The following is a 14,125-nucleotide window of genomic DNA, read 5'->3' as shown; positions in this document are numbered from 1 at the left end:
TAAAGTAAACACTGCCTGTGTGGATGTTTTTCAACCTTAGATTGTAATTTTTTTTTTCGTTTAAAACGTCATGTGCATACATTTACTGTAATATACGGTTATTGGTTCGACCTTTGGGAAAAAAAGTATTCAGAAATGTTCCATTTATACTTAAGATGTATAAATGCAGCAAAGCAAATTGGATGTACAATTTTAACATTTATGTGGATTCCCCAGGAAGCGCATGCCTTCTGGTTTTATTGTTTAATACAGACGTGGGGAATCCGGCGGCCCCCTCCATAGTACTTGTGCCCTACGAGCCAGTTTCAGAGTGAAATAATTGTGTTCACTGGTGATGGTGGAAGGAAATCACTTTTACCACATCTCAGCCTTATTTTGATTGTAGAAGCTGTAAAAAATATTACTGTGGACTCGAATCCTGCACAGCTTTATGATCTGTGTATTACAGCACCGCTATTAACCACCAGGTGGCAGAAGTGAGCCGTGTAATGAATGTGCCGCACAAGGTCAGAGCGACACGAGACCTTCAGCGGTGGTTTTACCTCCACTGGCACAGCGCAAAACAAGACGCAAAGGCAGCTATTACAGCATGATAACATTAAATAAAGGGTTGAATTTAATTACTTCATTCAGTCTCCAGGGAACGGTAGCTGTGCTCCCGTTCCACCTGCAGCAAGTTCTCCAGCCATGCATGAAGAAAACCACAGTCACTGCATGTGAATCACATGCGTGATGAAACAATTGCGCAATTGGAGGAGAGGCACATGATGTGAGCTGCCATTGGTTATCAACCTGATGGTCTGGACCCCCAACGCTGGAGCTCAAAAGAGTCCATTTATTATGTGAAATACTGCCGTTCACTACACCTCTTTTTATAGTTTATAGAGAAAATAACTCTCTCCTTTCTAAATGTTCACAAACCACAGATGTTGGCAGACCACCGAGCCACAGAGTCAAACCCGTCCGGGCTTTTGTGCTGAATCCTCCTCAGGTGTGTCGCATTAACAGGCTGACAAGTCTGCTGTGTGCAGGCTGCAGGATGAAGGACAAAACAGAGCCAATGTTGCATGATGATGATGATGATGATGATGATGATGATGCAGCTCTGACTGCGGCTGCAGCTCAGGTTCAATCACACACGCATACCTGGATTCAACATTCAAATGTCCATTTAGTCCTGAATGCATCATGAAACCATGAGGATGCCGTGTGTGTGTCCATTTGTGTTATTAATGTAAAAAAAAAAAAAAAAAAAGCTTATTTTCTTAATTTACGAAGAAAAAAAAAAGCTTCTTTGTTAGAGCAACCCCACCACGTTTTTCATCACGAGCCCCGGTAACAAATCAGGCTCAGGGCTTCTTTTTTTTTTTTTTTGATGTAGTGAATCCCACCTCCTGCCTCCCTCCCCCCCTTCACGTAGTAAAACCAGTCGGTGCAGCTCGCCGCCATGTAGACGCGCACAGTGGCACATCTCCAATACGCAGTGAGCCTCTGCTGTCCGGAGCTCCAAACACCGGCTGACAAACCACATCTCACATTTTTGTCCTCTTCGGTGTGAGCTTGTTCTCTTTTCTTTTTTCTTTTTTTTTTTTTCTTCCCTGTCCACCAATGAGCCTTTTCCCCGGGTTTTGAGTTGTTGGAGAGCCGCAGAGGAGCATGACAGCGTGACAATGGTGCAAGGCTGCCTGACAGCGGGATGATGCGTTTTGGTGTCTTTTTTTTTTCTTCTTCTTCCTTTATGCGCTTTGACTTTTGAGGAATGGGCTCTTTGCTGGGGCTTTCACAAAGAACCCCGACGGGTCGTTTCGTGCTGAAAATAGTCAGACTTTTGTGTGGTTGAACATCTGGTGCCTGGTTCAGTCTCTCGCGCACCTTTCTAATTGGAGCGACTCTTAATTGATGGGGGTCTTCATCGGACACTAAAAACCGCCGTCGTTTATTTATTTATAAATTTTTTTGCGTCCTTTCCTGCAGCCTGAGACACAGTTGGATGTTATTGAGCTTTTCTCCTGCTGCACCTGCGGTCCTCTAACCAGGCTTCGGTCGGTTCTCCTCCGGTGGCGATGCCGGTGCACGCGCTCCCCCGCGGCGGCGGCGGCGTCAGCAGCGGCTTCGGCGGCCCGGGCTCCCTGAGCCCCGCGTCGCTGTCCCGCAGCCTGTCCCGGCTCCGGGAGTTCCGGACCCGGACGAGGATCATGCTGGCCCTGGGGGTCTCTCAGATGGTCCTGGGGAGTCTCATCCTGGCGGTGAGCTTCGCGGCTCTCGCGCTGACCACGTCGCCCAGAGTGCGACACTCCTGTCCCTTCTGGGCTGGCTTCTCGGTGAGTACACACACACACACACACACACACACACACACACACACACACACACACACACACACACACACACACACACACACACACACACACACACACACACACACACACACACACACACACGATGACTTTAAGTTTTTCTCAAAGTGGATTGAAATTTAAGTTATAGTACTGTCTGTGTTATTGGCTCTTCTCCAGGATGGAGAGTTATATCGTGCTTTATAGTCGAGGGGGAGAATGAATTGGTTTGTAATCGCACAGAAATAGATTTATGAATGAGTTTTGGAGGACAGAGCCAACCTGATATGATGAGTTGTGAGGATGCAGGCTCTGGTAACCACTGATACACAGAGAGACAATCCTCCTCCTGTGTGCTGGATCGGAAGAGTTGTCACTGAGATGTTGTGTTTTTTCTTTTTGTGAAAATGTCATGCTGCTTTCTGTAAATATTTATGAATGCACACTTCCTTGATTTCCTGCCAGAGACCCTGAGCAGGGCTAGTCCATTAATTATAGAGGCAGTGGGGCAGAGTGCAGTGGTGAGGGGAGGTCTGTGGCACAAGGGCCATCTGTGTGTGTGTGTGTGTGTGTGTGTGTGTGTGTGTGTGTGTGTGTGTGTGTGTGTGTGTGTGTGTGTGTGTGTGTGTGTGTGTGTGTGTGTGTGTGTGTGTGTGTGTGTGTGTGTGTGTGTGTGTGTGTGTGTGTGCAGTTCCAGCCAGTGAGCAGGTAACCCCAGGGGTCGCAGTTCAAAGGTCAATGTAGATTCCTGCCAGATGCCTGGAGCTGATTGGTCAAACGTCTTTGTCTGGGTGTTTTACATTTCTGTCAGCTTGTTGTGCTGCATCTTTACTTTGTGTTATCTTTGGGTGCCGAAACCTGAACCATCTTTGTGCCTTGACCCTGGACTCAGGGAAGCATCACGTGTGCCTATTTTCACATTTTCCACAGACATTGTGCCAACTGATTGTCACTGAAGTGTTTTCTTTTTTTGTTTGTTTGTTTTTTACTGGAAGTGGTTGTCTCATAAATGATATCAAATAAGAATCAATCCAAAAAGTCTCTTCACAAACAAGCCTTTTTATTGAAGCTGTTAAGTAATGTTGCTCCACCAAAGACTTTTCACATTTGCAGGCTGCTTGTTTCTCAAAATCGTTTTATAATTTACATACAAATGAATCATAGAAAATAAAGGCTTCCGCTCACCGAGTCATGGATTTCTACGTGAAATGTCCCAGGTGGCCATGCTTTTGTTGTGAAGCCCAGACGAATTCATTAGAAGAAGCTCTTCAGGAGATAGTGTGCGTGTTTTAGGGGAAATGATGCCGCTGAGCAGAGGCTTCACACTGAAGCTGGGCCCGAGACCAGTGCTGAGAACAAATCGCTCGCCAGCAGCAAGATCCATCGGCCAGAGTGGCGCCAAAATCCAGATAATGTGGTTTACACCAGCTCCCCATCTGGAGACTGTGATGATGGAAGTGATTTGCCCACAAGCAATCAGGCGGTGCAAGTCACTCTTTGAAATATTAAAAGCGCTAAAATGCCCCCAAAACTGGCCCACACCACTAAAGAATGTGTTTCTCAGCACAGTGACAATGCAGTACGTCGGCTTATTGGAGAGTTCCTCAGAGCCGATTCCATTAGAAAACTGTCTGCTTTCATCCAACGTTTCTCTGGGGTGTAAAAGACAAATCGCTGGCGTCTCCATCAGGTAGAAGGAGAAGCTATTTGTAGCACTATTATTTTGTCTAATAAGACAAGGCTATTTGTTTACAAAAGCTTTGAGGCTCTGTAAAGCTCATTTATTTCCAAAGTTAGAGGATAAAAGTATTATTTCTCTCTTGCTTGGAGTGTGTAAGCAATTAATAGTCCTCTCTGTGCTGAGCCAGACACACACAATTAGAAAGAAAGGCCATTATCCAGAATATTTCTCACAACTGTGTCGCCCAGAAGAGGATTTCTTTTAGTTAAATTGTCTGTGTAAATGTTCTCCTGCTGAAGTGAAGCGACGGCTCCCAGCTTCACGCCAACGTCATTCCACGAGGATGCGAGTGTGGCGTTGAACCTTGAAGCCTTAATGTTAGGCTTCCTGCCACGGTGCTGAACTGAACTAATGAGGAAGGTGACAAACAAATCCGTGTGTGTGTGTGTGTGTGTGTGTGTGTGTGTGTGTGTGTGTGTGTGTGTGTGTGTGTGTGTGTGTGTGTGTGTGTGTGTGTGTGTGTGTGCGTGTGTGCGTGTGTGCGTGCGTGCGTGCGTGCGTGCGTGCGTGCGTGCGTGCGTGCCTGTGTGTCTGTGTGTGTACGCTCTGCAGGTGTCTGTGTGTGGTCGCGGTGGGGTGTCATTAAGGATTTCTGCGTGATGACGGGTGCTGTGGGATTTTATCACAGTCGCAGCAAGACAATGTCTAATCTTTACTTCCTACACCAAGCACAGCCCGGCCATCTCTCCTACACACACACACACACACACACACACACACACACACACACACACACACACACACACACACACACACACACACACACACACACACACACACACACACACACACACACACACACGCACACACATTAAGGAGCATGTTCCTCCTTGGTGTTTGATCAGTGGATCTGCCTCCACCTTTCCGTATTTTAGTATTTTTTCATTGTGATGTTTGTGTTTTCCTGCATAACATCGCATATAGATATGAGAGCAGAGGCCTTGCCACCAGAGACTAATCCTACCAATATCTTTCTCTTTCTCTCACCCAACCCGGTTGCTTTTATTCATCCCACCCCTCCTTTAGCTCCTCGGCAGCCAGCCTCAGTCACATCCTGTCGATGTAATTCAGGCGAAGTGAGATGACGTTGGGCTGCGGCGAGGAGCAAGCGCACGCCGTCTGAGGCTGCAGACCACACAGGCTCAGGGACGACCTGCAGGTTTTACCTGTTGGCTGCGTGAATCACGCCACCCTGCCAGGTTTGCCCGGTGAATGAGGCGACGTGGCCGAGCGAGCCAGAGGGCTGATGCAGATATCTGCGGCTGACACCTACAACAAATTACCGTCCACCTTGTATTTCCACCAGTTAAACTTGGACCTGTTCCAAGTGTCCAAACACACAGGCCGCCTCTGAGCGGAGCGTAGAGACACTTTTAACATCTGTGAATATGTAAATCCGTTAGATGAGTTTGCTGAAAATATCATTGACACATTCACTACTCTCTCTCAGTGCCACTGTGATGTTCTCTCTTCTGTTGAGCTTCAGAAAAAACATTTCTGTTTTTATTTCTTATCTTCCACCTCTGCTCTTCTGGTTATTTGAATGGGGGGGGGGGTTCTGTGCATGCTCAATGAAAGTCGCGTCCCGAATCTGCAGACCAAGCTTATAACAAAGGTAGCTTTAGACTGCATTCTTGTTTTGTTGTGCGGCAGCTCTCTCTGCTGTATTTTCAGCTCCGACTGTCAGCAAATTCTGCACTAATCTGTTTGAGTGTGTGAATGAGAGTGTGTGTTTGAACAGTAGCGTGCTGTGGAGGCTCTCTATCTTTGTGTGTGTGTGTGTGTGTGTGTGTGTGTGTGTGTGTGTGTGTGTGTGTGTGTGTGTGTGTGTGTGTGTGTGTGTGTGTGTGTGTGTGTGTGTGTGTGTGTGTGTGTGTGTGTGTGTGTGTGTGTGTGTGTGTGTGTGTGTGTGTGTGTGTGTGTGTGTGTGTGTGTGTGTGTGTGTGGTACAAGGGGGAAGGCCCCGTTGGAGTAAATCCATAGCAACATAAAAGTCAGGCGACGGTCGTCCATCCTGTTGTTCTGTCAGTTTGTTGGCTCCTAAATTTTCCTTTAATGGTTCTCCCGTGAAATCTCTCCACATCTGCTGCTTAGTTCAACGCTGTGATTTGTACTGTACATTGTGAAATAAATTAGAACCCAAAACTAAATTAGTGGTAAGTGCTACGTTACATTAAAACTACTGAACGCCAAAGTTTTGTAACCGTCTCTCAGGTGTAACGTGGTGAAGCAGCAAAATATTTCAAATGTGAAGTGACACAGAATGTCTGATTTCTGTAACATTTGTTTAGATCCCAAAACTCCATAGTAAGGTTTGAGAAATGACCCTTCATCCATTCTCCTTGACACCTTCCTGAGTCATGTTTTGAGTCCCATGTTTGGCTCCAGTACCCTGCAACCCTGAACTGGATGAAGAAAATGGATGAACGTTATGAATATTATGATGAACGTCTCAACAGGACACCAAACCATCACAGAGCCAGCAACACAACACACACACACACACACCCAACGGGAGGTTCCTAAACCTGTCTTTGTATCATGTGAGGGGAATGACACAACCACAGGAAGAACATGCAGACTCCTCACGATGCACCACCGAATTCCATTTTACGCAACTATGTGCTTCACTGAGATGCTTTCCACACTTTACCTCATTTAAATGATTTCATAAGTAACTGAAAAGTCTTTTTTCTTTCACACAGGTCTGAAATGACACTGAATTAGGAAAAACTTGGGTGTCCGGGCTCCGGTCTGAGAACAGTGAAGGCTGAGTGATGGACGATGTTGTTCCCACTAAACTTCCTGCAGCAGCGATTGACCTTCTGCCGCTGTGCTCGGCAGTGGATGCGATTTAGTTTACATGCGGCTTTTCATATAACTGCACAAAGTAGACTAGTCTTGTTTTAACCTCAAATAGTTGATTGATGTTGCAGTTTTGTGTGTGTGACTGAGCAGCGGGGTTTATTGATCCTTTAGTGGACGTGTGGGAGGGTAAGTTTTCCCTCGCAGGGCGAGAACCACCTCCAGCAACTGTTAGGATCCATAAGAGCTCCAGGGCCAGTTAGATGTATTTTCATATGAATTTTTTGGATCTTTTTGTTTAATCTGCATCTGTAAAAACGTATCGTATAGCATAAATCCGCTATTTTATTTTATTTCTGCTGCATTATAATTTTATAACATAATCAGGCTTTATCCTCCATTTCTTGCTTTTATCAAATATTAAACGGAAAAAAAACGAATCACGGTCCGAGTTTCAGCTTGTAGCTTTACTGAAGACTCCCATTAGTATGACGTTCATTTTAAAACACATTTGGATTATTTCAGCGGTTTTTTTTTTTGTAGTTTTTTTTCATTTGTTTTGAACCAGGAGGAAACTGGAAAGTTCCTTCCATTCAGACTTGTTTTATACTATGAAGTGAACAACTATTCTGTATCCTAACATATTAGATAAGCTCTCTTATAAAACATTTGCACCTCATCGTATCCGGCAGAATGAAGGAATAAAGAGACGAGCAACACCCGTGAAGACAAAGATGCAAACTCTTTGCAGTGACTCACACTGAATCATCATTAATTAAGTGGCGTATTCTGCTTCGGTTGTATCCTGGCAACAGGTCTGAAGTTACATGCGTACAGATGTAAACTGGCAGAGGTGGAAATCTGGAGCGAACGGTGATGAATGTAACGTGGATGTGGTCGTCATGTTGGGTGTTGATCTACTGTTTATCTAAAATCCTCCACTTGAGTGTTTTTCGTGACTCAAAGCATCATAGGAGACATGGAAGAGTGCAAATATCAGCGCACTTACCTCAGTGTCACATATATATGTATATACGCTTCACACTTTTGATACCAAATGAGTTTTATCTGAGGTGACATCTATTGTCACGCCAGTGCATTAGGTCAGAACACCGGATGATCTGTTCACCGTCTAGTTACCGCTTGTGTGACGAAAGCATTATTTTCGGACTCCACCTATTTGGATGTGGCTATTTATTCCCAGCTGTCAATACTGAGCGTGGCTCCTCGGCAGCTGGACTCATCTAGTCAGCTCAGATCAAATGGAGAGTGTGGTCAGCACTGGCGCGCTCAGAGGGGGAACCGCTCATGGCCGGTCCGGCCTGCCTTAAATCTCATATTGATCGCCTGACTTGTGTTTAATTTAACACTCGTTCTCGCCGTTTGGTTTTTCAACATCTCTGCAGTGACCGCACTCTTGTGTTTAATGCGGGCATGCGGTGTGATGATGTCATGTATTTTTAGCGCTCAGTCCGTCCCGAGGTGTTGCTGCACCGCTGTAATTCACTTTCCTTCTGGACCTTTCCATAATAAGTAAGTAGGCACTCAGGCTGCTGCTGCTCATTACTCAGAGGACCCTCCAGTGCATCCTGCCCCCCACTCCAGTGCTACCAGTGAGCACCAGAACTGTCTGCCCTTGCCACGACACACACACACACACAATTATAAATTTCATTCAGACTTATTTCTAACTATCACCACAACTTGTTTAACCCTGATTATTACTCTATGTCATGTTCACCTTGAAGTGTTATGGTTCCCTTAATGGCAGGGGTTCTCCAACTTTGGGGAAAAGAGCCCCAGAGACAGAGCCTTGACCTCATTGTGCCGTTTTGCCTATAATCTTTTGATGCCACACCAAGTCCTAATTCTGGTTGAATGCCAGAAATCCAAATGTTTTTTTTTCTCATTATAAGATATTAGTTGTTTTTTTCCAAGATCCACAATCAATGCAAAGTATCACATTATGGGGTTAGAGGCTTTCAATTTGATATTTAGTCTTTGAATATGATCTACATTCAGTCTGCATTTTGAGAAACGCTGTCTGATGGTTATTTATCCCCATAAGGAAGCCAGGGCTCCATATTTATGAGTGTACGAACACATTTAGATTCCTACAATAGTTATGCACTTATCCATTACTATGCCTTTAGGGAACATTGCATTGACTTGTATTGAACTCCTGCATTTTAATTTAATCAGTAACTTCTTCTTGCCTAATACTTCTATTTCCTAATGCAGGACCTCTGTTTTTTGAGTTCTCATGTGCATTCAGGTTAAAATCATCCACCCGTATAAATAATACATATACACACACACACACGCCGTGTTTTCATATCTTGTGGGGACTTTGCTAAAATTGTCTCTCAAAGCTTTAAGTCAGTCTGATGAGCTCATTACTAGAAAACTGTGCGACTTGGATTTTTTTCGACTTGGGTTGTACCACTGGCTTCATCGTACATCGATATGCAAAGACTATCCCGTTGCAATGTCACAATGTTGTGTTCACTGTACTGGAGCTGGACGATACATCGCAGAAACAAGACTTCTGCCGATACAGCTCAATAAGCTTGGCTTCTTTTTTGACTTCACACAAACTATTTTGTCGCATTTTACCTCCATTGTGATGATTGTTGCGTCATATTCCACTGTGGGGCGTTGTGATTGACCGAACATGAGCTTCATCGACAGACATTGTCACGATTCTTCATCGTCAATCAGAAACAGTCGAAAATACAGAGACGGTAGCCACTGTAAAGAATTTCCCCCTGGGATGAATAAAGTGTTTTCTATTTCTTCTTCTTCTAACCATAAAGTTGGTCTGACCATAAACCAATTGGATTTCATAGTTTTATGATATTTCTTATAGAGACTTTCTCTTGGTTTCAACAAAGATGTGTTTGTGGGCCTAAAACAAGTCTGTGATTGAAAACTGGTGCAAGCGTGCTATTTTATGCACGTGTGGAAACTGATCCGCTGCCCGGGCAGTCCGACACAAAATAACCCTATTAAGTGCATTTGCCTTCATGAACAATGAAGAATCGGGTGTGTTTCCCCAGACAAAATACTGGCAAGAGTTTAAGTTAATTGATTAATATATAAGGCAATGTGACATCAGAAGACTCCTGCGGTGGTAATGATCGCGCCTGCTTTTATTGTTTTTGAGAAGACGGTGCAAATCCGCTCAGCTTTCTGCAACACTTGCAGACTTTATAAGATATTTTTTTCTGTGTTGTATCACAAAGTTTGTCTCAGTGACGGATTATCTTCCATATTGCATTTTACTTTCTTTTTTTTTTTTGCTCCCTAAATTCTGATATATTTTCTGTAAAGCTCTGATAAGTTTGATAACTTCTTCTACCAACAGTTCCATGTTATTACATTACACTTTGTGCTTTTGGAGTCTCGGTGAACTAAAACTGAAATGGAAACACGTCAGTTTTAAACAGATTGTTCTTGTATAAACAAGGTCTAATACACGCAAAATCCTCAATAAATATCCCTATTAGCTGAGAACTGGCAGAACACACTCAAACTTAATGTGCTGTCAATTTTCAAGAGACACACCGGTTTTGTGCAGTGCAATATTTCAAGTTTTCAACTTTATTTAATTCTCTTTCTAGATGTACTTTGTCGTTGTATGCCCGGTTGCTTCTTCTGCTTTTGTTCGCTTGTATTATTACTGATGCGTTGGCTTGTTCAGGATGTGCGTTCAGCACCAGGAACACAGTGATCTGAGCTCTTTTGCCGTGTGTGTGCCATGTTACCGCATTCACATCCCTTTGTCGTACGTCGTCCCCTCTTTCTTGTCTCTCGTTGGTATATTTTTACCTAATGAAGCAAAGAAGCAACCTCGCTGAAAACCCGACATTGTGCCGTGCCTGGCTGTCAAAGCAGTCATCTGTGAAGTGGAAAGAGAAAAGATAAACGTTGAGGTTGTGTTTCTCCGGGAGATCTGACAATATTAATCATATCCACTTCTGCCTTGTATTGTGAGACTAAATAACAGGAGTTTTCTTTGCAATGTTGCGAAGAAATAGTTCTCAGAGAGGCCTTTGTTAACCTGACTGAAAATACTGACGAGTCACGAAAAGAGATGTGGAAATGCAAAAAAAAAAAAAAAAAAAAAAAGAACAAAGTAAAAAAGAAAAAAAAAGCATTTTCAAATGACTGATCCTGCCAGTCAAACTAAATCTAGTCAACTTTCCTCTTACGTTACTTTGGATTGAGAACACTGTAGTATAGTTCATTTATTTTGTGATGTTTGTGACAGTGATTTTTTTTAGTTTAGAGTTGTAGAGTTGTGTGTTCAGGCTGAAACTGAAAACCTTGTTTCCATGTTGAAGTTTTAGAAAAGATTCACACAAAGAAACTAGAAATGTGAAAACATAGTTAGTCTGTCCAGCCACCAGCAGCAGGCCTCCGCGTAGAGAACAATCCACTGTAAACATTCCAGCTCCTTTAAGATGTTTCTTCATTGTGTGGACCAACTATTTAAAAAAGTTTAGAATCAAAATTCATGAGGTCGATTATTTACTGGAGTATGAGTTTGAAGCTTTAACTTTATTGGAAAAACTGGATGTAACTGGTGGTAAACCGAGTGACGCTGTGTTAAATCTTTAAGTATCTCATTCCAGTTTATTCTGTCCGTGGTCTCGTGGTGGAATTTTAACCTGTGAAACAGCAGATCTTGGTTCAATTCCATACTTTGCCTTTTTCTTTTCTTTTTTTTTAACGGCTATTTCCAGTGCACAACCTTTTCACAGGATCTTTGCCTACATGGTTGTCATAATGCTGTTGCTAAAAAGTTGTGCACCCACTTTACTTCGGCATTCAGTGGCGTCACTACACCTGAAATATAGTCGTGTCCCACCAAGTATTTACATATAGAAACACCACTGGGTACAACAGAAATACTAAATTTTTTTGTATCAATGTGTTTTCACATATGCAGGAAAGCCAAAATACAATGAAAGTTTAACTGGACCTTAACATCCTGTCATGTAAACAGGACCTTAGTGGTAAGCAGTCAAAGTGAGAATATATCTGGGATGGACCTTCCTATGCAGAGTGTGCATGTTCTCCCAGGTTTCCCCTGGTACTCTAGTTTTGGGGAATCTAAAATATTTTAAAGAATCTGAGCGTGTGTGATTGTCTATATTCTCTGTGTTTGCCCTGTGATGGACTGGCGAGCTGTGTATTGTGTACCCGGCTTTTGCTCATTGTCGGTTGAGATCAGTTTCAGCTCGGCATAATCCTAAACTTGGATAAAGTGATACAGAAGATTGATGGATGGATTAGAAATGTTGTTTGTCTTTTAATGGCCGAAAACGATTAATTATGCATGCATGAAAATGTAAGAGCATTTTAGGGAAATTATCAAAGGTTCATTATTGACCCTTGAGACTCCGTTGTCGTACTGCAGAGCCGTGTCTGATGAGCCTGAATGTCTCATATCTTCTGTTGTCGTCTCAACCTGGAGCAACATGCTCACACCAACACAGTGGAATGCCTTCTCGGTGCTATTTCTGGTGCAAACACACTGTACGCAAACACATCACACTCACAGAGGTGTCGAATTCGATAAGCGTCCATGCGTGTTGACGTCAACATGCCAACGAAATGAAAGGTTTTCTTTGTGTGTTTTGCTGGGTTCTTGCCTCGTGGAGTAAACTGCAGGCATAAACATACCATTTTCTGATGTTATTGTCCATATGAGAGGAAACAATGATCAATACCCTTGAAATTCCCCACCATTCAAACGGATCTGCGTCGTTTATCATCCATCACGATAGGCAGAGGTTGTTTTTACCATTTATCTCAAGTCGGAAGGTTCCTCTCTGTGTACCTCAACTCAGTGTCAACCATTACCGTATGTTCTAACTAACAATTAGTGGCGCCACAGTGAGCGAAGAGTGCAAATCCTCAAAGTGCACATACATCTCCCAGTGAAAAGCACACCTATCAAGCTGTTAAAATCTTGAAATGACAAAACATGTAAATGGAACAAATCCCACGAGTTAGAAGAAGTAAATACCTTGTATGGATATTTAGCTTGTTAATTAAAAGAGGAGACTTTGTGCAGGAGAGAATGACGCACAGGATGAAACGGAGCAGGTTATTTTTGTCTCTTAAAATATGACTCGGGAGGATCTTTAGATGCCGCCTGCTTGATCAAACACAAATGTTGTTGTTGTGCTCATGTCTGTACACATTGCTGCATGCTAACTGTGTTCTCAGACACTCACAGTTAAAACCCATCAGCCTCCATTATGCTTGTTTTGATCTCTCGAGGAGGAAAAGCTGGCTGATGTGTGATGAAAGCTGCGCGTTTTACTGCCTTTCTCAAGATACTCGGTCCCAAACTGCTCGCCGTGATGATACCTGGGGAGGGGGGGGGGGGGGGGGTGGTTCGGGGGAATGTGTTTGTGGAAATGTCGCTATGTTTTGAGATGTTTCTATGTGCATACGTAACAGATCTCTGTCAGGAATTCTTCTTCTGTGGCCTCTGCTGGTGCGTGTTGGTCTGACCTGCTGCCTGGGACGGGTCAGGCAGAATCCCCGATGTTGCACCTTTTCCACAAACGGCTTCGACTGGCCGCCGGCGGGTTTGGCTGCAGACGGCTGAACGGTGGAGGCCAACTGGGGGTGAACGGAGCTCACAGGGAGAGAATGAACCTCGAAATGTCACACAAACACAAGATGGCCACATGCAAATGTGTGTCAGCGTAAGACGTTTCTCCCAAACTACAGTAGTACCAGATCACCCGTGTGAAATATGTGATGCGGTTCATTAGAAAATAAATCTCTGAAATACCTTGAAACAGACTTAAACTGAAGATGAATCACGTGCAAGGGGAGGAAGACTAACAGAATGTTTACCTGAATTAATATAAAAAAAAATGTAAAAGGGTCATCTGCTGACTAACTACAAAAGAAAATGACTAAATCAATGACCGCCTCATCTTAAAGAAACTTTGACATTGGCATGTATTACCAGTACCTGTACTGCTTTAGCATAAATGTTCTCTTAGTATTTTAGGTCTGGAGCTACCTCGGATGCAGTGCTGCTTCATCCTGTTGTAATCAGTTGATTTTTCAGAAACCAATATGTCAGATTTTAGAGCATCTTCCCCCAACTAACAAATGTGACTTCAGCTGAGCTCAATGAGCAGGTTTGACTTTAGACTGATTCACATTGTGTTGATAGTTTAGTTAATCTACACTGCAAAAATACAGCAAT

At 43.6% G+C, this 14,125-nt stretch overlaps 1 protein-coding gene across 1 annotated transcript in view; it reads left to right on the top strand.

The window, feature by feature from the left end:
• Positions 1-2,063: 2,063 nt before the first annotated feature.
• Positions 2,064-14,125, top strand: part of fam189a1 (family with sequence similarity 189 member A1) — a gene marked incomplete at both ends in the record, with an annotated part of 115,484 nt that continues 103,422 nt past the window's right edge. The window contains one exon of the mRNA XM_080493468.1: positions 2,064-2,321. Coding sequence (XP_080349594.1) covers positions 2,064-2,321 — 258 coding nt within the window. The remainder of the gene's footprint in view (positions 2,322-14,125) is intronic.

Source organism: Lipophrys pholis (genome assembly GCF_963383615.2).
Source record: "Lipophrys pholis genome assembly, chromosome: 2".
Lineage (NCBI taxonomy): Eukaryota > Metazoa > Chordata > Actinopteri > Blenniiformes > Blenniidae > Lipophrys > Lipophrys pholis.
This window is presented reverse-complemented; position numbering and strand designations above follow the sequence as displayed.